Raw genomic sequence first — 22901 nt, forward strand, 5'->3', positions numbered from 1 at the left:
TGCTGATGGTACCCCAACATTCAGCAACTGTCAAAAATTCCCCTATGGGTGGTTGAATTTAAACCAATGTGGGATATGTTAGTAGACACCTTTACAAACACATTGGTGAAGAAACTTCTTGGTAAGAAATGTATTCCCAGATTTGTCTGGTAATACTGATAATATTCCCTGACTACTGGGACGTAAATCGGGATTTGATCAACCCCGGCTGGGTCGCCTGAGTGAGGGGTATGATGTTGGTTGACCTCAGGATACATCACTGAGGATACGTCCCAGGTGCATCCATGCGATGTATTTTAGTTATAGATATTCTAGTGACTCATAGGAATAGACTATGTGACAACCGGGTATAGTCTGGTGACCACCGGAGAGACGGGTGACAGCCGGAATGTAGACGGCACCCGGGTGAGCAGTATGGGTTAGCGCCCCAGCCTGTGTCCTCCGTGAGGAGGAAGCCCAACAAACCTCAGTGAGGCCTTTAGGAGGGCCATTATAATCCACCACTCCTGAATGAAGTGCCTGGTGCTGGGAGTCTGGTGCAACGCACAGGTCCTGGGCCTGGTGAGAGCAGGAGTGGACCTGGTGAGACGTAGGAGGGGCCCGGACAGGAGTCAACCCACAGAGCCTAGTCCTTCCACGCGCCAAGAAGAATTTGGTTCTCCCAGTCCCGGCAGAGTAGTTCTGGGGCAACGGATTGTGTGGCCTTGCTCATTCCCTGATGGACTGATCGAGGGTAGCTACTGGGACGTAAATCGGGATTTGATCAACCCCGGCTGGGTCGCCTGAGTGAGGGGTATGATGTTGGTAGACCCGAAACCCCGTTGACCTCAGGATATATCACTGAGGATACGTCCCAGGTGCATCCATGCTATGTATTTTTTTAGTTATACATAGATTGTGCATTAAATTGAGTCATTCACATACATATTAAAGCTGCTATAAGCAATAATGTTTTAGTTATTTTTTTGGTATTCAGACAGCCAGCAATGGGTAGAACGCTCCCAAAAATGTTTTGTCTCTGTGACACATCTAGGGGCCGTTATTAGTGCAGCTGCGTCCGGCAGCCGGCGAAAACTAGAGTTCTCAACAGGGCCGAAAATTAAGTGCCGGCCCTACCTAGGCACTCATCAAATCCTGTACACTCAAGACAATGCCCCCACTGCCACCATACCCTTAGATCTCTATATGGAGCTGACCTCTGACCTGTTCTAACATTCCATATGTTGATCTGACCTCATCAAACCAATCAAGACACGCTCCATATATGGCCAGTAGGGGTGTCAAAAAAGATCGATTCGAATTAGAATCGCGATTCCCGTTATGAACGATTCAAAATCGATTCATAATTTCCAAAAATCGTTAGTGTGAGTGTGTCTCTATAGTCTCTGTGCCTAACACAAGGGATTATCAACCTGTGCGTTTCTGCATACTTTGCATGTGTGCATTTTTACTACCAGCTAGCCAAAGCCTACCAATTATATTCATTTTACAGCAGTTTTTACTTGAATGTATTGTTCTGGTAACTGAGTGAGAAAAGGTAACTGAGTGTCAGACTCAGTCAGGAGTCAGGAAACGTTTTGTACATGTTGTCCTGGATTTGAATCTGGGAAAAAAATGCTTTTGAATTTTAATAAAATCGTTTTTGGATTGAGAATCGAGTTGAATCGAATCGTGACCCCAAGAATCGGAATCGAATCGAATCGTGGGACACCCAAAGATTCACAGCCCTAATGGCCAGTGTGGACTAGCCAACACCAACTCGGGATTAGTGGATCGCTGCCCTCCACAATTTCCTATCCAACATCAGGTTCTTATGAGCTCTGCAGTGTTGTCAGTCAAGCTGTCGCGCCGCAGCACGTCTACATAGGTGGTACGCTTCTTTCCCCTCCTGGCTTTGCCCTGGGTTGGCTCCCATAGGGTCAATTTACTTGCCTTTATATGGCCAGTACATAATTCATTCCATATGGACCATGCCAAAGCGCCAGCGCTCGTCCAGCAGCAATTTCAAACTCTATTTTAACCATGTTAGATTAATCGAAAACACCCGTGCTTGGTTCTGGTGACTGATATCGACCTAATACGTGAGGGAGCAACACGCGTTACAAGACGCTCGCCCTAATTATTTTTCACGGCTGCCCAGTGGGGCGGTTCTTGTATTTGTTTTACATAAGTTTAGGCATTGTTTTACTGAGGTTAAATTTAGGAATAGGTTTAGGCACCGTTTCATAGAGGCTAGGTTAGGATTACAGTTGAGGTTACGTTTAGGAATACCAGGTAGAGACCATTGTGAGGCAAGCGATCTGGTATTCCTAATTTCCTATTAAATTGTGTGTAATAAAAAAAATTAAAAACTGTTCAGGTATTTAATAACCATTATTTTAAAGTGCAAATATAAATACAGTTCATTATTTGTAAATGTTAAATTGGAGATGTGGATGCTTTATTAAGTGCCTAAAACCACCTGTTAAACATGTTAAACCGTGTAGACTGTAATTGATATGATTCTATGAAAGATGCAAAGAGCATTGTTAATTTCAGTGTTTCTCTCCCGACATGGATACATTTGTATGAATGTATATGAACTGCATGTTGTATGGCGTTGTTTTTGAAATGTTGCCATTGTCCCACAGTAGCCATTAACTACCTCGTTTGAATAATTAAAGTCAAGTTGATCGTTTCACCGAATAAATATATTGCAATATTTCTTGGGTGGAATCAGGAAGTTGATCTTAAAAAAAATATATATATATAAGATGGTAAAAATGGATTAAGTGGTTAAGATGAATGTGATACTACAGAAACTACTTGTCGCTGGGCCCCCCTGGAAACTGGTAGACAAAACATTTTCTAGTCCCCATTTGCAGCATCACTGACTGCCATAGTGCATGTTTGTAGTGTGAGGTTTAAATCTTATGTAGCTACTTGTACACGTTAACAAATGAAACATACAATGGATGCCCTCTGCTGGAATGTGTCACAATGACCACACTATAAGGTAAATAAGACAACCTGGTAAGATGTAGTGGTTTCAATAAGGACAAATATCCATGTTTCTTCAAATAAAAGCTTTATTAAAACAAATTCAAAATTAAGACTTTAAAACTCAATAGAAACCTTTTTAAAAGTATTAACACGTATATAAACACAACAGAGCTTTGATAGCTACAATCACATTGAAACTCACAGTACACAAGGTCATACTTGACAGTCCACATTTTGGTGGAAATGCCTTTGGTGGTATTGACTGGAGTTCATTTGGGAGACTTTGAGAAGTGATGGTGAGCGGCTCGAGATCAGATGGAGAGCGATCAGATCGAGTGCACAGGTATGGATGCAGTACTCTACCATTAAATGTCAGGCCAGAGAACACGTAGATCAGATCTTTTGCAGCCACGTTGTGAAAAGAGACCTGTCCCGCGTCATGGTCTACAAAGACCCCCACTGCCTGTGGTTTCTCCTTCACAGACAGATTGAACCCAGAAGACACTGAGCCATATGCACGATACTGGCCAGCATCCAGCACAATGACCCAGCATTCATTCCTAACAGACATGCTGATAGGATACTTTCTGTTAAGAGATGCACTCGCCACTCCTACAGCCCAACTAGTCTTCCCCTTTACCTGGACCTCAAAGTAAAACTTCCCTGATCTGAAACCTTCCTTTGACAACACTGCGTGATGTTTAAATCGCTTTCTAGCATCAGGGACATCTTGAGGTGTTGCTCCAAGCATCACTGCTTTCCCATCGGGGGACACGATGAGGTCACGGTGTGCAGTGTCTGGGTCAAGGGTCATATCCACAGCACAAGCCTTCAGCTGCTGCAGAGTGACTTCCTGATCCAGAAGAGCTGCACATCTCCTAACGCAGTTGGTATTTTTGAAGTCAACCACGGTGTTCTTCAGGTCCTTGTTCAGCAGAGCAGGCAGGCTTGACAGCAACAGGACAAGGCGATCGTGATCGACAAGGCGATGGTGTTCATCAAGGCAATGCTCCAGGTCATCACGTTTCTTTAAATATGTGTTTATTGGTAGCGGGTTTCAAGAATTTAAGTTCAGTTTGAACATACCATTCTTTTCATTTTCTCCCTCACCCCATCCCTCCCCCCACAGTTATCGTCATTATTAAAACAATTAAAATACATACAAATAAAAAAAAACAATAATTATTGAGTACAGACATAAAAAAACAACAATGTCACCAGGTTTCTTGTCGAGCTCAGTGATTTTCATGTTCAGTTGCTGCAGAGTGACTTCCTGATCCAGAAGAAATGCACATCTACTAACGCAGTTGGTATCAGGGAGTTTGAAGTCAACCACGGTGTTCTTCAGGTCCTTGTTCAGCAGAACAGGCAGGCTTGACAGCAACAGGAAAAGGCGATCGTGATCGACAAGGCGATGGTGTTCATCAAGGCAATGGTGATGCTCCAGGTCATCACGTTTCTTGTCGAGCTCAGCGATATCCATGTTCAGTTCTATAATGAAACCTTCCGCTTGCTGCTCTGCCGCTCTACACCGGTCCCCAATCACCGCAACTAGATCTGGCCGGGAGCGGATCAGCTGCTCATTGAAGACTCGTGCCCTCTTGGTGAAGAGTTTGAGCTCACCGATCCTCTGTGATCGTGCATTTATCGCACTCTGGACTTCTGCACGTTTGGATTCGTATGCCGTCTCAAGTAGTTCAATGTGGTGATTTTTGTGGTCCGTTGTCATGCAACCGCCACAAATAAATGCCTGGTCAGTCTTACAATAGAGGTCAATGAGCATGTGATGGTTCTTGCAAAACCTGTCTTCAAGACCAGATTGGTTTTCTAGAACCTGAGCCCACTTCTTATGTACTATAGCCCACTCGGACAGGACAGTATTGACTTGCATTTGAGGTCTGGTTGGAAACGTTGCATTACACAGAGGACACTGGTAAATGACCCTGGTGTCCCAGTAGTGTTGAATACACGCCTTGCAGAAGTTGTGGCCACATGGTGTGGTGACTGGTTTGGTGACCACATCCAGACAGATCGCACAGACCAAGTGCTCACCGGAAAGAAGTAACCTGGCAGCTGCCATATCTGGATAGAAAAAAAGACAAACTATATGAATCTTAAAGCCATTTCAGTTCAAGATACATTTAGCATCCCCATTCCAGGGCTAAGGGTAAGTGAAAATCTACAAACAAGAGTTACAACAGGAACAACATTTAGTGTATAGCAAAAGCAGGCAGCCAACTCAATACTGTACTTAAGTGTAAAGTTATTTTTCCCCCTCTTTTTTTAACTTTACTGGGCATTTCCAAATTTCAGTACCAACAGTTTACTTCTACTCCACTACACCTCAGAGGCAAATATTGTAGTTTTACTCTACTACAAATTGAAAACATAAATTAAACAACCAGGTGCTCAGAGATGTACAAGTCAATAAAGATAATCGTAAAAAAAAAAGTGCTCCTTGATCAAAGGGGATGAAACTGATACAAATCGATGGACCGTTAGATCTAATCATGTTGGTTTAATAGTATTTTCCCTTTTTTAACTCCAGAGTGCCCGGAGACCCCTTTTTCTCTGGCATAACCAAGTCAGCCCTATACATTTTGGCCATTTGAAAATGGCAGATAGCTCACTGTGAGCTTGTAGATTTGCCATTTTCAAAAGATTGTTATACATTTGAAAACTTGTGAAATGGGAGTTTCTGCATAAGTAGTTAAAGTGCATTTTGATATCATACCAATAGGCCTAATTTTTAACCAGTTTGTTCTTGAAATATTTCTACATTGCAGTATTGATATTTTGAAGTACTTTCCCCCCTCCCCCGGCGGGTGATGATGTGCACTAAACAAACATCTTTGTTGAAAATGGCAGTTGTGATCTTGCCCCCAGAAGAGACTAAGCTTAAGTGGTAAATCTAAATGAGTGTTTTCCCATATAGCACACAGTTTTAAAATACTTATATATTGGGTTAACAAGAATCTGACATTTGATTGAATTAATATAAGTTTTCTTCTTACCTTGACTATGGTGCAATTAAGTTTAAAAATAAAGAAATCAGTCGTGTGGTGGCTGTTGACACGTACCAAACCTGTGCAAAGCTAGCGTTTTTGACTAGTGAACGCAGCTGAAAGGAATCAAGTTAATTGCGGGTGTGTTTCATTTAGGCTTCATCATCATCAGTGGTGGAAAGTAACTAAGTACATAATACAATTTTAGGCATTTGTAGTTTACTTGAGTATTTCCAATACCTTTACTTCAGAGTCAAAAAGTACAAATTGCAAGTACTTTTCAGCCACTGCAAATTAGTTATGAATTGTAATGTCTGTTGTCAACAAACAATAGTGCTTGCTTTCTCACTGTTCTCAAAGGAAGACGGAATGGAAGATAGTCTATATATTTAATAAAAATAAGAATCAGAAACATGATGAGAAATGAGCTAAGTCAAATTATATGGAAATACAATTAATAATGAATAATATTTACTTATATTGAATGCTTAAATACAGAAATAGACTAAATATACATGTATTATTGATCAACATGTATTAATAGGCCAAGCAGAGATGGACATGAAAACATAGGTAGCCTATACATAAACATGTTGTTTTTTGCCTACTTTGGCTACTTATACCAAAAATATGCATATTATCATGGGTGTTGTATTGCATATTTCTGTATTCTTGGTTTGTCTCATGCTAAAATATGCTGATGTATATTATTAATTTTGTCGAACTAAGCTCTGGAAATATGATTTTGTTTTGTTTTGTCTTCAAATAGGGTGGCATAAATAAAGCCTCTGCTTCAGCGGCAGCCTACACCTTTTCGGTGTTGCCTACTGTGAAAAAGGACAGTACGTTTTTAAAAGTAAGAGTTTTAAAAGTGATTTAAGTGTCATGAATGACGGATTAATCTTCAAAGTACTGTCCCATTCCTTTCATTGGAGCCCTTGCAGCCTCTCACCCTCAAGCACTTACAGCTGAGGGCAGCAATTGGAATTGGGCCAATCTGTATATCTGGATATTAATAAAACCTGGGAATACATTTCTTACCGAGAATTTTCTTCACCAATGTGTTTGTAAAGGTGTCTACTAACACATCCCACATTGGTTTAAATATTAAACCACCCTAGGGGAATTTTTGACAGCTGCTGAAAGTTGGGGTACAACCATTATAAGGCAAAATGTTCTAAATTTCATTATGCTTTAAGTAGCATGTGACTTCTCGAACTAGGGGGTTTTCATCATTCTGAATCCATTCCAAACATTAGTTTTGCACGAAAAACACTCCTTGGGCTAAAAATGGCCATAGCCGTCATCACAAATGTGATGAAGTCAGCACATTTGGGCATATTTGGACAAGTGGCTATGGCCAAACTAGGGGGTCTATGGCCAAACTAAGGGTCAAACTAGCGGGTTTTCATGATTCTGAATCCATTCCAAACATTGGTTTTGCACGAAAAACACTCCTTGGGCTTAAAAAGGTCATAGACGTCATCACAAATGTGATGAGGTCAGCACATTTGGGCACATTATTTTGGGCAAGTGTCTATGGCCGTTTTTAGCCCAAGGAGTGTTTTTCGTGCAAAACAAATGCTTGGAATGGATTCAGAATGATGAAAACCCCCTAGTTTGACACGTCACATGCTATTTTAAGCATAATGAAATTTAGAACATTTTGCCATATTGGCTGCTGATGGTACCCCAACATTCAGCAACTGTCAAAAATTCCCCTATGGGTGGTTGAATTTAAACCAATGTGGGATATGTTAGTAGACACCTTTACAAACACATTGGTGAAGAAACTTCTTGGTAAGAAATGTATTCCCAGATTTGTCTGGTAATACTGATAATATTCCCTGACTACTGGGACGTAAATCGGGATTTGATCAACCCCGGCTGGGTCGCCTGAGTGAGGGGTATGATGTTGGTTGACCTCAGGATACATCACTGAGGATACGTCCCAGGTGCATCCATGCGATGTATTTTAGTTATAGATATTCTAGTGACTCATAGGAATAGACTATGTGACAACCGGGTATAGTCTGGTGACCACCGGAGAGACGGGTGACAGCCGGAATGTAGACGGCACCCGGGTGAGCAGTATGGGTTAGCGCCCCAGCCTGTGTCCTCCGTGAGGAGGAAGCCCAACAAACCTCAGTGAGGCCTTTAGGAGGGCCATTATAATCCACCACTCCTGAATGAAGTGCCTGGTGCTGGGAGTCTGGTGCAACGCACAGGTCCTGGGCCTGGTGAGAGCAGGAGTGGACCTGGTGAGACGTAGGAGGGGCCCGGACAGGAGTCAACCCACAGAGCCTAGTCCTTCCACGCGCCAAGAAGAATTTGGTTCTCCCAGTCCCGGCAGAGTAGTTCTGGGGCAACGGATTGTGTGGCCTTGCTCATTCCCTGATGGACTGATCGAGGGTAGCTACTGGGACGTAAATCGGGATTTGATCAACCCCGGCTGGGTCGCCTGAGTGAGGGGTATGATGTTGGTAGACCCGAAACCCCGTTGACCTCAGGATATATCACTGAGGATACGTCCCAGGTGCATCCATGCTATGTATTTTTTTAGTTATACATAGATTGTGCATTAAATTGAGTCATTCACATACATATTAAAGCTGCTTATAAAGCTATATAAGCAATAATGTTTTAGTTATTTTTTTGGTATTCAGACAGCCAGCAATGGGTAGAACGCTCCCAAAAATGTTTTGTCTCTGTGACACATCTAGGGGCCGTTATTAGTGCAGCTGCGTCCGGCAGCCGGCGAAAACTAGAGTTCTCAACAGGGCCGAAAATTAAGTGCCGGCCCTACCTAGGCACTCATCAAATCCTGTACACTCAAGACAATGCCCCCACTGCCACCATACCCTTAGATCTCTATATGGAGCTGACCTCTGACCTGTTCTAACATTCCATATGTTGATCTGACCTCATCAAACCAATCAAGACACGCTCCATATATGGCCAGTAGGGGTGTCAAAAAAGATCGATTCGAATTAGAATCGCGATTCCCGTTATGAACGATTCAAAATCGATTCATAATTTCCAAAAATCGTTAGTGTGAGTGTGTCTCTATAGTCTCTGTGCCTAACACAAGGGATTATCAACCTGTGCGTTTCTGCATACTTTGCATGTGTGCATTTTTACTACCAGCTAGCCAAAGCCTACCAATTATATTCATTTTACAGCAGTTTTTACTTGAATGTATTGTTCTGGTAACTGAGTGAGAAAAGGTAACTGAGTGTCAGACTCAGTCAGGAGTCAGGAAACGTTTTGTACATGTTGTCCTGGATTTGAATCTGGGAAAAAAATGCTTTTGAATTTTAATAAAATCGTTTTTGGATTGAGAATCGAGTTGAATCGAATCGTGACCCCAAGAATCGGAATCGAATCGAATCGTGGGACACCCAAAGATTCACAGCCCTAATGGCCAGTGTGGACTAGCCAACACCAACTCGGGATTAGTGGATCGCTGCCCTCCACAATTTCCTATCCAACATCAGGTTCTTATGAGCTCTGCAGTGTTGTCAGTCAAGCTGTCGCGCCGCAGCACGTCTACATAGGTGGTACGCTTCTTTCCCCTCCTGGCTTTGCCCTGGGTTGGCTCCCATAGGGTCAATTTACTTGCCTTTATATGGCCAGTACATAATTCATTCCATATGGACCATGCCAAAGCGCCAGCGCTCGTCCAGCAGCAATTTCAAACTCTATTTTAACCATGTTAGATTAATCGAAAACACCCGTGCTTGGTTCTGGTGACTGATATCGACCTAATACGTGAGGGAGCAACACGCGTTACAAGACGCTCGCCCTAATTATTTTTCACGGCTGCCCAGTGGGGCGGTTCTTGTATTTGTTTTACATAAGTTTAGGCATTGTTTTACTGAGGTTAAATTTAGGAATAGGTTTAGGCACCGTTTCATAGAGGCTAGGTTAGGATTACAGTTGAGGTTACGTTTAGGAATACCAGGTAGAGACCATTGTGAGGCAAGCGATCTGGTATTCCTAATTTCCTATTAAATTGTGTGTAATAAAAAAAATTAAAAACTGTTCAGGTATTTAATAACCATTATTTTAAAGTGCAAATATAAATACAGTTCATTATTTGTAAATGTTAAATTGGAGATGTGGATGCTTTATTAAGTGCCTAAAACCACCTGTTAAACATGTTAAACCGTGTAGACTGTAATTGATATGATTCTATGAAAGATGCAAAGAGCATTGTTAATTTCAGTGTTTCTCTCCCGACATGGATACATTTGTATGAATGTATATGAACTGCATGTTGTATGGCGTTGTTTTTGAAATGTTGCCATTGTCCCACAGTAGCCATTAACTACCTCGTTTGAATAATTAAAGTCAAGTTGATCGTTTCACCGAATAAATATATTGCAATATTTCTTGGGTGGAATCAGGAAGTTGATCTTAAAAAAAAAATATATATATAAGATGGTAAAAATGGATTAAGTGGTTAAGATGAATGTGATACTACAGAAACTACTTGTCGCTGGGCCCCCCTGGAAACTGGTAGACAAAACATTTTCTAGTCCCCATTTGCAGCATCACTGACTGCCATAGTGCATGTTTGTAGTGTGAGGTTTAAATCTTATGTAGCTACTTGTACACGTTAACAAATGAAACATACAATGGATGCCCTCTGCTGGAATGTGTCACAATGACCACACTATAAGGTAAATAAGACAACCTGGTAAGATGTAGTGGTTTCAATAAGGACAAATATCCATGTTTCTTCAAATAAAAGCTTTATTAAAACAAATTCAAAATTAAGACTTTAAAACTCAATAGAAACCTTTTTAAAAGTATTAACACGTATATAAACACAACAGAGCTTTGATAGCTACAATCACATTGAAACTCACAGTACACAAGGTCATACTTGACAGTCCACATTTTGGTGGAAATGCCTTTGGTGGTATTGACTGGAGTTCATTTGGGAGACTTTGAGAAGTGATGGTGAGCGGCTCGAGATCAGATGGAGAGCGATCAGATCGAGTGCACAGGTATGGATGCAGTACTCTACCATTAAATGTCAGGCCAGAGAACACGTAGATCAGATCTTTTGCAGCCACGTTGTGAAAAGAGACCTGTCCCGCGTCATGGTCTACAAAGACCCCCACTGCCTGTGGTTTCTCCTTCACAGACAGATTGAACCCAGAAGACACTGAGCCATATGCACGATACTGGCCAGCATCCAGCACAATGACCCAGCATTCATTCCTAACAGACATGCTGATAGGATACTTTCTGTTAAGAGATGCACTCGCCACTCCTACAGCCCAACTAGTCTTCCCCTTTACCTGGACCTCAAAGTAAAACTTCCCTGATCTGAAACCTTCCTTTGACAACACTGCGTGATGTTTAAATCGCTTTCTAGCATCAGGGACATCTTGAGGTGTTGCTCCAAGCATCACTGCTTTCCCATCGGGGGACACGATGAGGTCACGGTGTGCAGTGTCTGGGTCAAGGGTCATATCCACAGCACAAGCCTTCAGCTGCTGCAGAGTGACTTCCTGATCCAGAAGAGCTGCACATCTCCTAACGCAGTTGGTATTTTTGAAGTCAACCACGGTGTTCTTCAGGTCCTTGTTCAGCAGAGCAGGCAGGCTTGACAGCAACAGGACAAGGCGATCGTGATCGACAAGGCGATGGTGTTCATCAAGGCAATGCTCCAGGTCATCACGTTTCTTTAAATATGTGTTTATTGGTAGCGGGTTTCAAGAATTTAAGTTCAGTTTGAACATACCATTCTTTTCATTTTCTCCCTCACCCCATCCCTCCCCCCACAGTTATCGTCATTATTAAAACAATTAAAATACATACAAATAAAAAAAAACAATAATTATTGAGTACAGACATAAAAAAACAACAATGTCACCAGGTTTCTTGTCGAGCTCAGTGATTTTCATGTTCAGTTGCTGCAGAGTGACTTCCTGATCCAGAAGAAATGCACATCTACTAACGCAGTTGGTATCAGGGAGTTTGAAGTCAACCACGGTGTTCTTCAGGTCCTTGTTCAGCAGAACAGGCAGGCTTGACAGCAACAGGAAAAGGCGATCGTGATCGACAAGGCGATGGTGTTCATCAAGGCAATGGTGATGCTCCAGGTCATCACGTTTCTTGTCGAGCTCAGCGATATCCATGTTCAGTTCTATAATGAAACCTTCCGCTTGCTGCTCTGCCGCTCTACACCGGTCCCCAATCACCGCAACTAGATCTGGCCGGGAGCGGATCAGCTGCTCATTGAAGACTCGTGCCCTCTTGGTGAAGAGTTTGAGCTCACCGATCCTCTGTGATCGTGCATTTATCGCACTCTGGACTTCTGCACGTTTGGATTCGTATGCCGTCTCAAGTAGTTCAATGTGGTGATTTTTGTGGTCCGTTGTCATGCAACCGCCACAAATAAATGCCTGGTCAGTCTTACAATAGAGGTCAATGAGCATGTGATGGTTCTTGCAAAACCTGTCTTCAAGACCAGATTGGTTTTCTAGAACCTGAGCCCACTTCTTATGTACTATAGCCCACTCGGACAGGACAGTATTGACTTGCATTTGAGGTCTGGTTGGAAACGTTGCATTACACAGAGGACACTGGTAAATGACCCTGGTGTCCCAGTAGTGTTGAATACACGCCTTGCAGAAGTTGTGGCCACATGGTGTGGTGACTGGTTTGGTGACCACATCCAGACAGATCGCACAGACCAAGTGCTCACCGGAAAGAAGTAACCTGGCAGCTGCCATATCTGGATAGAAAAAAAGACAAACTATATGAATCTTAAAGCCATTTCAGTTCAAGATACATTTAGCATCCCCATTCCAGGGCTAAGGGTAAGTGAAAATCTACAAACAAGAGTTACAACAGGAACAACATTTAGTGTATAGCAAAAGCAGGCAGCCAACTCAATACTGTACTTAAGTGTAAAGTTATTTTTCCCCCTCTTTTTTTAACTTTACTGGGCATTTCCAAATTTCAGTACCAACAGTTTACTTCTACTCCACTACACCTCAGAGGCAAATATTGTAGTTTTACTCTACTACAAATTGAAAACATAAATTAAACAACCAGGTGCTCAGAGATGTACAAGTCAATAAAGATAATCGTAAAAAAAAAAGTGCTCCTTGATCAAAGGGGATGAAACTGATACAAATCGATGGACCGTTAGATCTAATCATGTTGGTTTAATAGTATTTTCCCTTTTTTAACTCCAGAGTGCCCGGAGACCCCTTTTTCTCTGGCATAACCAAGTCAGCCCTATACATTTTGGCCATTTGAAAATGGCAGATAGCTCACTGTGAGCTTGTAGATTTGCCATTTTCAAAAGATTGTTATACATTTGAAAACTTGTGAAATGGGAGTTTCTGCATAAGTAGTTAAAGTGCATTTTGATATCATACCAATAGGCCTAATTTTTAACCAGTTTGTTCTTGAAATATTTCTACATTGCAGTATTGATATTTTGAAGTACTTTCCCCCCTCCCCCGGCGGGTGATGATGTGCACTAAACAAACATCTTTGTTGAAAATGGCAGTTGTGATCTTGCCCCCAGAAGAGACTAAGCTTAAGTGGTAAATCTAAATGAGTGTTTTCCCATATAGCACACAGTTTTAAAATACTTATATATTGGGTTAACAAGAATCTGACATTTGATTGAATTAATATAAGTTTTCTTCTTACCTTGACTATGGTGCAATTAAGTTTAAAAATAAAGAAATCAGTCGTGTGGTGGCTGTTGACACGTACCAAACCTGTGCAAAGCTAGCGTTTTTGACTAGTGAACGCAGCTGAAAGGAATCAAGTTAATTGCGGGTGTGTTTCATTTAGGCTTCATCATCATCAGTGGTGGAAAGTAACTAAGTACATAATACAATTTTAGGCATTTGTAGTTTACTTGAGTATTTCCAATACCTTTACTTCAGAGTCAAAAAGTACAAATTGCAAGTACTTTTCAGCCACTGCAAATTAGTTATGAATTGTAATGTCTGTTGTCAACAAACAATAGTGCTTGCTTTCTCACTGTTCTCAAAGGAAGACGGAATGGAAGATAGTCTATATATTTAATAAAAATAAGAATCAGAAACATGATGAGAAATGAGCTAAGTCAAATTATATGGAAATACAATTAATAATGAATAATATTTACTTATATTGAATGCTTAAATACAGAAATAGACTAAATATACATGTATTATTGATCAACATGTATTAATAGGCCAAGCAGAGATGGACATGAAAACATAGGTAGCCTATACATAAACATGTTGTTTTTTGCCTACTTTGGCTACTTATACCAAAAATATGCATATTATCATGGGTGTTGTATTGCATATTTCTGTATTCTTGGTTTGTCTCATGCTAAAATATGCTGATGTATATTATTAATTTTGTCGAACTAAGCTCTGGAAATATGATTTTGTTTTGTTTTGTCTTCAAATAGGGTGGCATAAATAAAGCCTCTGCTTCAGCGGCAGCCTACACCTTTTCGGTGTTGCCTACTGTGAAAAAGGACAGTACGTTTTTAAAAGTAAGAGTTTTAAAAGTGATTTAAGTGTCATGAATGACGGATTAATCTTCAAAGTACTGTCCCATTCCTTTCATTGGAGCCCTTGCAGCCTCTCACCCTCAAGCACTTACAGCTGAGGGCAGCAATTGGAATTGGGCCAATCTGTATATCTGGATATTAATAAAACCTGGGAATACATTTCTTACCGAGAATTTTCTTCACCAATGTGTTTGTAAAGGTGTCTACTAACACATCCCACATTGGTTTAAATATTAAACCACCCTAGGGGAATTTTTGACAGCTGCTGAAAGTTGGGGTACAACCATTATAAGGCAAAATGTTCTAAATTTCATTATGCTTTAAGTAGCATGTGACTTCTCGAACTAGGGGGTTTTCATCATTCTGAATCCATTCCAAACATTAGTTTTGCACGAAAAACACTCCTTGGGCTAAAAATGGCCATAGCCGTCATCACAAATGTGATGAAGTCAGCACATTTGGGCATATTTGGACAAGTGGCTATGGCCAAACTAGGGGGTCTATGGCCAAACTAAGGGTCAAACTAGCGGGTTTTCATGATTCTGAATCCATTCCAAACATTGGTTTTGCACGAAAAACACTCCTTGGGCTTAAAAAGGTCATAGACGTCATCACAAATGTGATGAGGTCAGCACATTTGGGCACATTATTTTGGGCAAGTGTCTATGGCCGTTTTTAGCCCAAGGAGTGTTTTTCGTGCAAAACAAATGCTTGGAATGGATTCAGAATGATGAAAACCCCCTAGTTTGACACGTCACATGCTATTTTAAGCATAATGAAATTTAGAACATTTTGCCATATTGGCTGCTGATGGTACCCCAACATTCAGCAACTGTCAAAAATTCCCCTATGGGTGGTTGAATTTAAACCAATGTGGGATATGTTAGTAGACACCTTTACAAACACATTGGTGAAGAAACTTCTTGGTAAGAAATGTATTCCCAGATTTGTCTGGTAATACTGATAATATTCCCTGACTACTGGGACGTAAATCGGGATTTGATCAACCCCGGCTGGGTCGCCTGAGTGAGGGGTATGATGTTGGTTGACCTCAGGATACATCACTGAGGATACGTCCCAGGTGCATCCATGCGATGTATTTTAGTTATAGATATTCTAGTTACTCATAGGAATAGACTATGTGACAACCGGGTATAGTCTGGTGACCACCGGAGAGACGGGTGACAGCCGGAATGTAGACGGCACCCGGGTGAGCAGTATGGGTTAGCGCCCCAGCCTGTGTCCTCCGTGAGGAGGAAGCCCAACAAACCTCAGTGAGGCCTTTAGGAGGGCCATTATAATCCACCACTCCTGAATGAAGTGCCTGGTGCTGGGAGTCTGGTGCAACGCACAGGTCCTGGGCCTGGTGAGAGCAGGAGTGGACCTGGTGAGACGTAGGAGGGGCCCGGACAGGAGTCAACCCACAGAGCCTAGTCCTTCCACGCGCCAAGAAGAATTTGGTTCTCCCAGTCCCGGCAGAGTAGTTCTGGGGCAACGGATTGTGTGGCCTTGCTCATTCCCTGATGGACTGATCGAGGGTAGCTACTGGGACGTAAATCGGGATTTGATCAACCCCGGCTGGGTCGCCTGAGTGAGGGGTATGATGTTGGTAGACCCGAAACCCCGTTGACCTCAGGATATATCACTGAGGATACGTCCCAGGTGCATCCATGCTATGTATTTTTGAGTGGTGTAAACCACTCCTACAACTGGCTTTTGTGTGCAGAAAAAAATGAGCATGGTTGCTATGTTCAAAATAATTTCTGACGTAATTAAATCACACCCGGGTGAACTGGATGACCGTAGCAACCGTGGTCATTTTCTCTGCGCAAAAACAGCCAGTTGTGAAATCACATCCGGGTGTGAGGCTAAATACCTTACCTTATATAATACCTTAGACATTACGTCAGACCACAGCTGATCATGCTATATAAAACCTTACACCACTCAGTTCACACGGGTGTGATTTTTTAGTTATACATAGATTGTGCATTAAATTGAGTCATTCACATACATATTAAAGCTGCTATAAGCAATAATGTTTTAGTTATTTTTTTGGTATTCAGACAGCCAGCAATGGGTAGAACGCTCCCAAAAATGTTTTGTCTCTGTGACACATCTAGGGGCCGTTATTAGTGCAGCTGCGTCCGGCAGCCGGCGAAAACTAGAGTTCTCAACAGGGCCGAAAATTAAGTGCCGGCCCTACCTAGGCACTCATCAAATCCTGTACACTCAAGACAATGCCCCCACTGCCACCATACCCTTAGATCTCTATATGGAGCTGACCTCTGACCTGTTCTAACATTCCATATGTTGATCTGACCTCATCAAACCAATCAAGACACGCTCCATATATGGCCAGTAGGGGTGTCAAAAAAGATCGATTCGAATTAGAATCGCGATTCCCGTTATGAACGATTCAAAATCGATTCATAATTTCCAAAAATCGTTAGTGTGAGTGTGTCTCTATAGTCTCTGACTCTCTGTGCCTAACACAAGGGATTATCAACCTGTGCGTTTCTGCATACTTTGCATGTGTGCATTTTTACTACCAGCTAGCCAAAGCCTACCAATTATATTCATTTTACAGCAGTTTTTACTTGAATGTATTGTTCTGGTAACTGAGTGAGAAAAGGTAACTGCAGTGTCAGACTCAGTCAGGAGTCAGGAAACGTTTTGTACATGTTGTCCTGGATTTGAATCTGGGAAAAAAATGCTTTTGAATTTTAATAAAATCGTTTTTGGATTGAGAATCGAGTTGAATCGAATCGTGACCCCAAGAATCGGAATCGAATCGAATCGTGGGACACCCAAAGATTCACAGCCCTAATGGCCAGTGTGGACTAGCCAACACCAACTCGGGATTAGTGGATCGCTGCCCTCCACAATTTCCTATCCAACATCAGGTTCTTATGAGCTCTGCAGTGTTGTCAGTCAAGCTGTCGCGCCGCAGCACGTCTACATAGGTGGTACGCTTCTTTCCCCTCCTGGCTTTGCCCTGGGTTGGCTCCCATAGGGTCAATTTACTTGCCTTTATATGGCCAGTACATAATTCATTCCATATGGACCATGCCAAAGCGCCAGCGCTCGTCCAGCAGCAATTTCAAACTCTATTTTAACCATGTTAGATTAATCGAAAACACCCGTGCTTGGTTCTGGTGACTGATATCGACCTAATACGTGAGGGAGCAACACGCGTTACAAGACGCTCGCCCTAATTATTTTTCGCCGGCTGCCCAGTGGGGCGGTTCTTGTATTTGTTTTACATAAGTTTAGGCATTGTTTTACTGAGGTTAAATTTAGGAATAGGTTTAGGCACCGTTTCATAGAGGCTAGGTTAGGATTACAGTTGAGGTTACGTTTAGGAATACCAGGTAGAGACCATTGTGAGGCAAGCGATCTGGTATTCCTAATTTCCTATTAAATTGTGTGTAATAAAAAAAATTAAAAACTGTTCAGGTATTTAATAACCATTATTTTAAAGTGCAAATATAAATACAGTTCATTATTTGTAAATGTTAAATTGGAGATGTGGATGCTTTATTAAGTGCCTAAAACCACCTGTTAAACATGTTAAACCGTGTAGACTGTAATTGATATGATTCTATGAAAGATGCAAAGAGCATTGTTAATTTCAGTGTTTCTCTCCCGACATGGATACATTTGTATGAATGTATATGAACTGCATGTTGTATGGCGTTGTTTTTGAAATGTTGCCATTGTCCCACAGTAGCCATTAACTACCTCGTTTGAATAATTAAAGTCAAGTTGATCGTTTCACCGAATAAATATATTGCAATATTTCTTGGGTGGAATCAGGAAGTTGATCTTAAAAAATATATATATATATATATATATAAGATGGTAAAAATGGATTAAGTGGTTAAGATGAATGTGATACTACAGAAACTACTTGTCGCTGGGCCCCCCTGGAAACTGGTAGACAAAACATTTTCTAGTCCCCATTTGCAGCATCACTGACTGCCATAGTGCATGTTTGTAGTGTGAGGTTTAAATCTTATGTAGCTACTTGTACACGTTAACAAATGAAACATACAATGGATGCCCTCTGCTGGAATGTGTCACAATGACCACACTATAAGGTAAATAAGACAACCTGGTAAGATGTAGTGGTTTCAATAAGGACAAATATCCATGTTTCTTCAAATAAAAGCTTTATTAAAACAAATTCAAAATTAAGACTTTAAAACTCAATAGAAACCTTTTTAAAAGTATTAACACGTATATAAACACAACAGAGCTTTGATAGCTACAATCACATTGAAACTCACAGTACACAAGGTCATACTTGACAGTCCACATTTTGGTGGAAATGCCTTTGGTGGTATTGACTGGAGTTCATTTGGGAGACTTTGAGAAGTGATGGTGAGCGGCTCGAGATCAGATGGAGAGCGATCAGATCGAGTGCACAGGTATGGATGCAGTACTCTACCATTAAATGTCAGGCCAGAGAACACGTAGATCAGATCTTTTGCAGCCACGTTGTGAAAAGAGACCTGTCCCGCGTCATGGTCTACAAAGACCCCCACTGCCTGTGGTTTCTCCTTCACAGACAGATTGAACCCAGAAGACACTGAGCCATATGCACGATACTGGCCAGCATCCAGCACAATGACCCAGCATTCATTCCTAACAGACATGCTGATAGGATACTTTCTGTTAAGAGATGCACTCGCCACTCCTACAGCCCAACTAGTCTTCCCCTTTACCTGGACCTCAAAGTAAAACTTCCCTGATCTGAAACCTTCCTTTGACAACACTGCGTGATGTTTAAATCGCTTTCTAGCATCAGGGACATCTTGAGGTGTTGCTCCAAGCATCACTGCTTTCCCATCGGGGGACACGATGAGGTCACGGTGTGCAGTGTCTGGGTCAAGGGTCATATCCACAGCACAAGCCTTCAGCTTGATCCAGAAGAGCTGCACATCTCCTAACGCAGTTGGTATTTTTGAAGTCAACCACGGTGTTCTTCAGGTCCTTGTTCAGCAGAGCAGGCAGGCTTGACAGCAACAGGACAAGGCGATCGTGATCGACAAGGCGATGGTGTTCATCAAGGCAATGCTCCAGGTCATCACGTTTCTTTAAATATGTGTTTATTGGTAGCGGGTTTCAAGAATTTAAGTTCAGTTTGAACATACCATTCTTTTCATTTTCTCCCTCACCCCATCCCTCCCCCCACAGTTATCGTCATTATTAAAACAATTAAAATACATACAAATAAAAAAAAACTATAATTATTGAGTACAGACATAAAAAAACAACAATGTCACCAGGTTTCTTGTCGAGCTCAGTGATTTTCATGTTCAGTTGCTGCAGAGTGACTTCCTGATCCAGAAGAAATGCACATCTACTAACGCAGTTGGTATCAGGGAGTTTGAAGTCAACCACGGTGTTCTTCAGGTCCTTGTTCAGCAGAACAGGCAGGCTTGACAGCAACAGGAAAAGGCGATCGTGATCGACAAGGCGATGGTGTTCATCAAGGCAATGGTGATGCTCCAGGTCATCACGTTTCTTGTCGAGCTCAGCGATATCCATGTTCAGTTCTATAATGAAACCTTCCGCTTGCTGCTCTGCCGCTCTACACCGGTCCCCAATCACCGCAACTAGATCTGGCCGGGAGCGGATCAGCTGCTCATTGAAGACTCGTGCCCTCTTGGTGAAGAGTTTGAGCTCACCGATCCTCTGTGATCGTGCATTTATCGCACTCTGGACTTCTGCACGTTTGGATTCGTATGCCGTCTCAAGTAGTTCAATGTGGTGATTTTTGTGGTCCGTTGTCATGCAACCGCCACAAATAAATGCCTGGTCAGTCTTACAATAGAGGTCAATGAGCATGTGATGGTTCTTGCAAAACCTGTCTTCAAGACCAGATTGGTTTTCTAGAACCTGAGCCCACTTCTTATGTACTATAGCCCACTCGGACAGGACAGTATTGACTTGCATTTGAGGTCTGGTTGGAAACGTTGCATTACACAGAGGACACTGGTAAATGACCCTGGTGTCCCAGTAGTGTTGAATACACGCCTTGCAGAAGTTGTGGCCACATGGTGTGGTGACTGGTTTGGTGACCACATCCAGACAGATCGCACAGACCAAGTGCTCACCGGAAAGAAGTAACCTGGCAGCTGCCATATCTGGATAGAAAAAAAGACAAACTATATGAATCTTAAAGCCATTTCAGTTCAAGATACATTTAGCATCCCCATTCCAGGGCTAAGGGTAAGTGAAAATCTACAAACAAGAGTTACAACAGGAACAACATTTAGTGTATAGCAAAAGCAGGCAGCCAACTCAATACTGTACTTAAGTGTAAAGTTATTTTTCCCCCTCTTTTTTTAACTTTACTGGGCATTTCCAAATTTCAGTACCAACAGTTTACTTCTACTCCACTACACCTCAGAGGCAAATATTGTAGTTTTACTCTACTACAAATTGAAAACATAAATTAAACAACCAGGTGCTCAGAGATGTACAAGTCAATAAAGATAATCGTAAAAAAAAAAGTGCTCCTTGATCAAAGGGGATGAAACTGATACAAATCGATGGACCGTTAGATCTAATCATGTTGGTTTAATAGTATTTTCCCTTTTTTAACTCCAGAGTGCCCGGAGACCCCTTTTTCTCTGGCATAACCAAGTCAGCCCTATACATTTTGGCCATTTGAAAATGGCAGATAGCTCACTGTGAGCTTGTAGATTTGCCATTTTCAAAAGATTGTTATACATTTGAAAACTTGTGAAATGGGAGTTTCTGCGTAAGTAGTTAAAGTGCATTTTGATATCATACCAATAGGCCTAATTTTTAACCAGTTTGTTCTTGAAATATTTCTACATTGCAGTATTGATATTTTGAAGTACTTTCCCCCCTCCCCCGGCGGGTGATGATGTGCACTAAACAAACATCTTTGTTGAAAATGGCAGTTGTGATCTTGCCCCCAGAAGAGACTAAGCTTAAGTGGTAAATCTAAATGAGTGTTTTCCCATATAGCACACAGTTTTAAAATACTTATATATTGGGTTAACAAGAATCTGACATTTGATTGAATTAATATAAGTTTTCTTCTTACCTTGACTATGGTGCAATTAAGTTTAAAAATAAAGAAATCAGTCGTGTGGTGGCTGTTGACACGTACCAAACCTGTGCAAAGCTAGCGTTTTTGACTAGTGAACGCAGCTGAAAGGAATCAAGTTAATTGCGGGTGTGTTTCATTTAGGTTTCATCATCATCAGTGGTGGAAAGTAACTAAGTACATAATACAATTTTAGGCATTTGTAGTTTACTTGAGTATTTCCAATACCTTTACTTCAGAGTCAAAAAGTACAAATTGCAAGTACTTTTCAGCCACTGCAAATTAGTTATGAATTGTAATGTCTGTTGTCAACAAACAATAGTGCTTGCTTTCTCACTGTTCTCAAAGGAAGACGGAATGGAAGATAGTCTATATATTTAATAAAAATAAGAATCAGAAACATGATGAGAAATGAGCTAAGTCAAATTATATGGAAATACAATTAATAATGAATAATATTTACTTATATTGAATGCTTAAATACAGAAATAGACTAAATATACATGTATTATTGATCAACATGTATTAATAGGCCAAGCAGAGATGGACATGAAAACATAGGTAGCCTATACATAAACATGTTGTTTTTTGCCTACTTTGGCTACTTATACCAAAAATATGCATATTATCATGGGTGTTGTATTGCATATTTCTGTATTCTTGGTTTGTCTCATGCTAAAATATGCTGATGTATATTATTAATTTTGTCGAACTAAGCTCTGGAAATATGATTTTGTTTTGTTTTGTCTTCAAATAGGGTGGCATAAATAAAGCCTCTGCTTCAGCGGCAGCCTACACCTTTTCGGTGTTGCCTACTGTGAAAAAGGACAGTACGTTTTTAAAAGTAAGAGTTTTAAAAGTGATTTAAGTGTCATGAATGACGGATTAATCTTCAAAGTACTGTCCCATTCCTTTCATTGGAGCCCTTGCAGCCTCTCACCCTCAAGCACTTACAGCTGAGGGCAGCAATTGGAATTGGGCCAATCTGTATATCTGGATATTAATAAAACCTGGGAATACATTTCTTACCGAGAATTTTCTTCACCAATGTGTTTGTAAAGGTGTCTACTAACACATCCCACATTGGTTTAAATATTCAACCACCCTAGGGGAATTTTTGACAGCTGCTGAAAGTTGGGGTACAACCATTATAAGGCAAAATGTTCTAAATTTCATTATGCTTTAAGTAGCATGTGACTTCTCGAACTAGGGGGTTTTCATCATTCTGAATCCATTCCAAACATTAGTTTTGCACGAAAAACACTCCTTGGGC

At 41.3% G+C, this 22901-nt stretch overlaps 3 protein-coding genes across 3 annotated transcripts; all 3 read right to left on the reverse strand.

The window, feature by feature from the left end:
* Positions 1-3046: 3046 nt before the first annotated feature.
* Positions 3047-6136, reverse strand: LOC306928011 (tripartite motif-containing protein 75-like). The gene is made up of 2 exons (XM_079507933.1): positions 5997-6136; positions 3047-5064 (listed from the first exon to the last, which is right to left on the reverse strand). Exon 2 carries the CDS (start codon positions 5060-5062, stop codon positions 4133-4135), a length of 930 nt encoding a protein of 309 aa, XP_079364059.1. The 5' UTR covers positions 5063-5064; positions 5997-6136; the 3' UTR covers positions 3047-4132.
* Positions 6137-10723: 4587 nt separating this feature from the next.
* On the reverse strand, positions 10724-13813 carry LOC306922462 (tripartite motif-containing protein 75-like). The gene is made up of 2 exons (XM_079500095.1): positions 13674-13813; positions 10724-12741 (listed from the first exon to the last, which is right to left on the reverse strand). The coding sequence occupies exon 2, from the start codon at positions 12737-12739 to the stop codon at positions 11810-11812; it is 930 nt and encodes a 309-aa protein (XP_079356221.1). The 5' UTR covers positions 12740-12741; positions 13674-13813; the 3' UTR covers positions 10724-11809.
* A 4879-nt stretch (positions 13814-18692) lies between these two features.
* Positions 18693-21765, reverse strand: LOC306922470 (tripartite motif-containing protein 75-like). Its single transcript, XM_079500107.1, has 2 exons — positions 21626-21765; positions 18693-20693 (listed from the first exon to the last, which is right to left on the reverse strand). The coding sequence occupies exon 2, from the start codon at positions 20689-20691 to the stop codon at positions 19762-19764; it is 930 nt and encodes a 309-aa protein (XP_079356233.1). The 5' UTR covers positions 20692-20693; positions 21626-21765; the 3' UTR covers positions 18693-19761.
* Positions 21766-22901: the final 1136 nt, after the last annotated feature.

Source organism: Electrona antarctica, assembly GCF_951216825.1.
Source record: "Electrona antarctica genome assembly, chromosome: 1".
Taxonomy (NCBI): domain Eukaryota; kingdom Metazoa; phylum Chordata; class Actinopteri; order Myctophiformes; family Myctophidae; genus Electrona; species Electrona antarctica.

Coding starts and splice junctions, on each gene's coding strand:
- LOC306928011 (XM_079507933.1), bottom strand. CDS start 5,062: ATGGCAGCTGCCAGGTTACTTCTTTCCGGTGAGCACTTGGTCTGTGCG.
- LOC306922462 (XM_079500095.1), bottom strand. CDS start 12,739: ATGGCAGCTGCCAGGTTACTTCTTTCCGGTGAGCACTTGGTCTGTGCG.
- LOC306922470 (XM_079500107.1), bottom strand. CDS start 20,691: ATGGCAGCTGCCAGGTTACTTCTTTCCGGTGAGCACTTGGTCTGTGCG.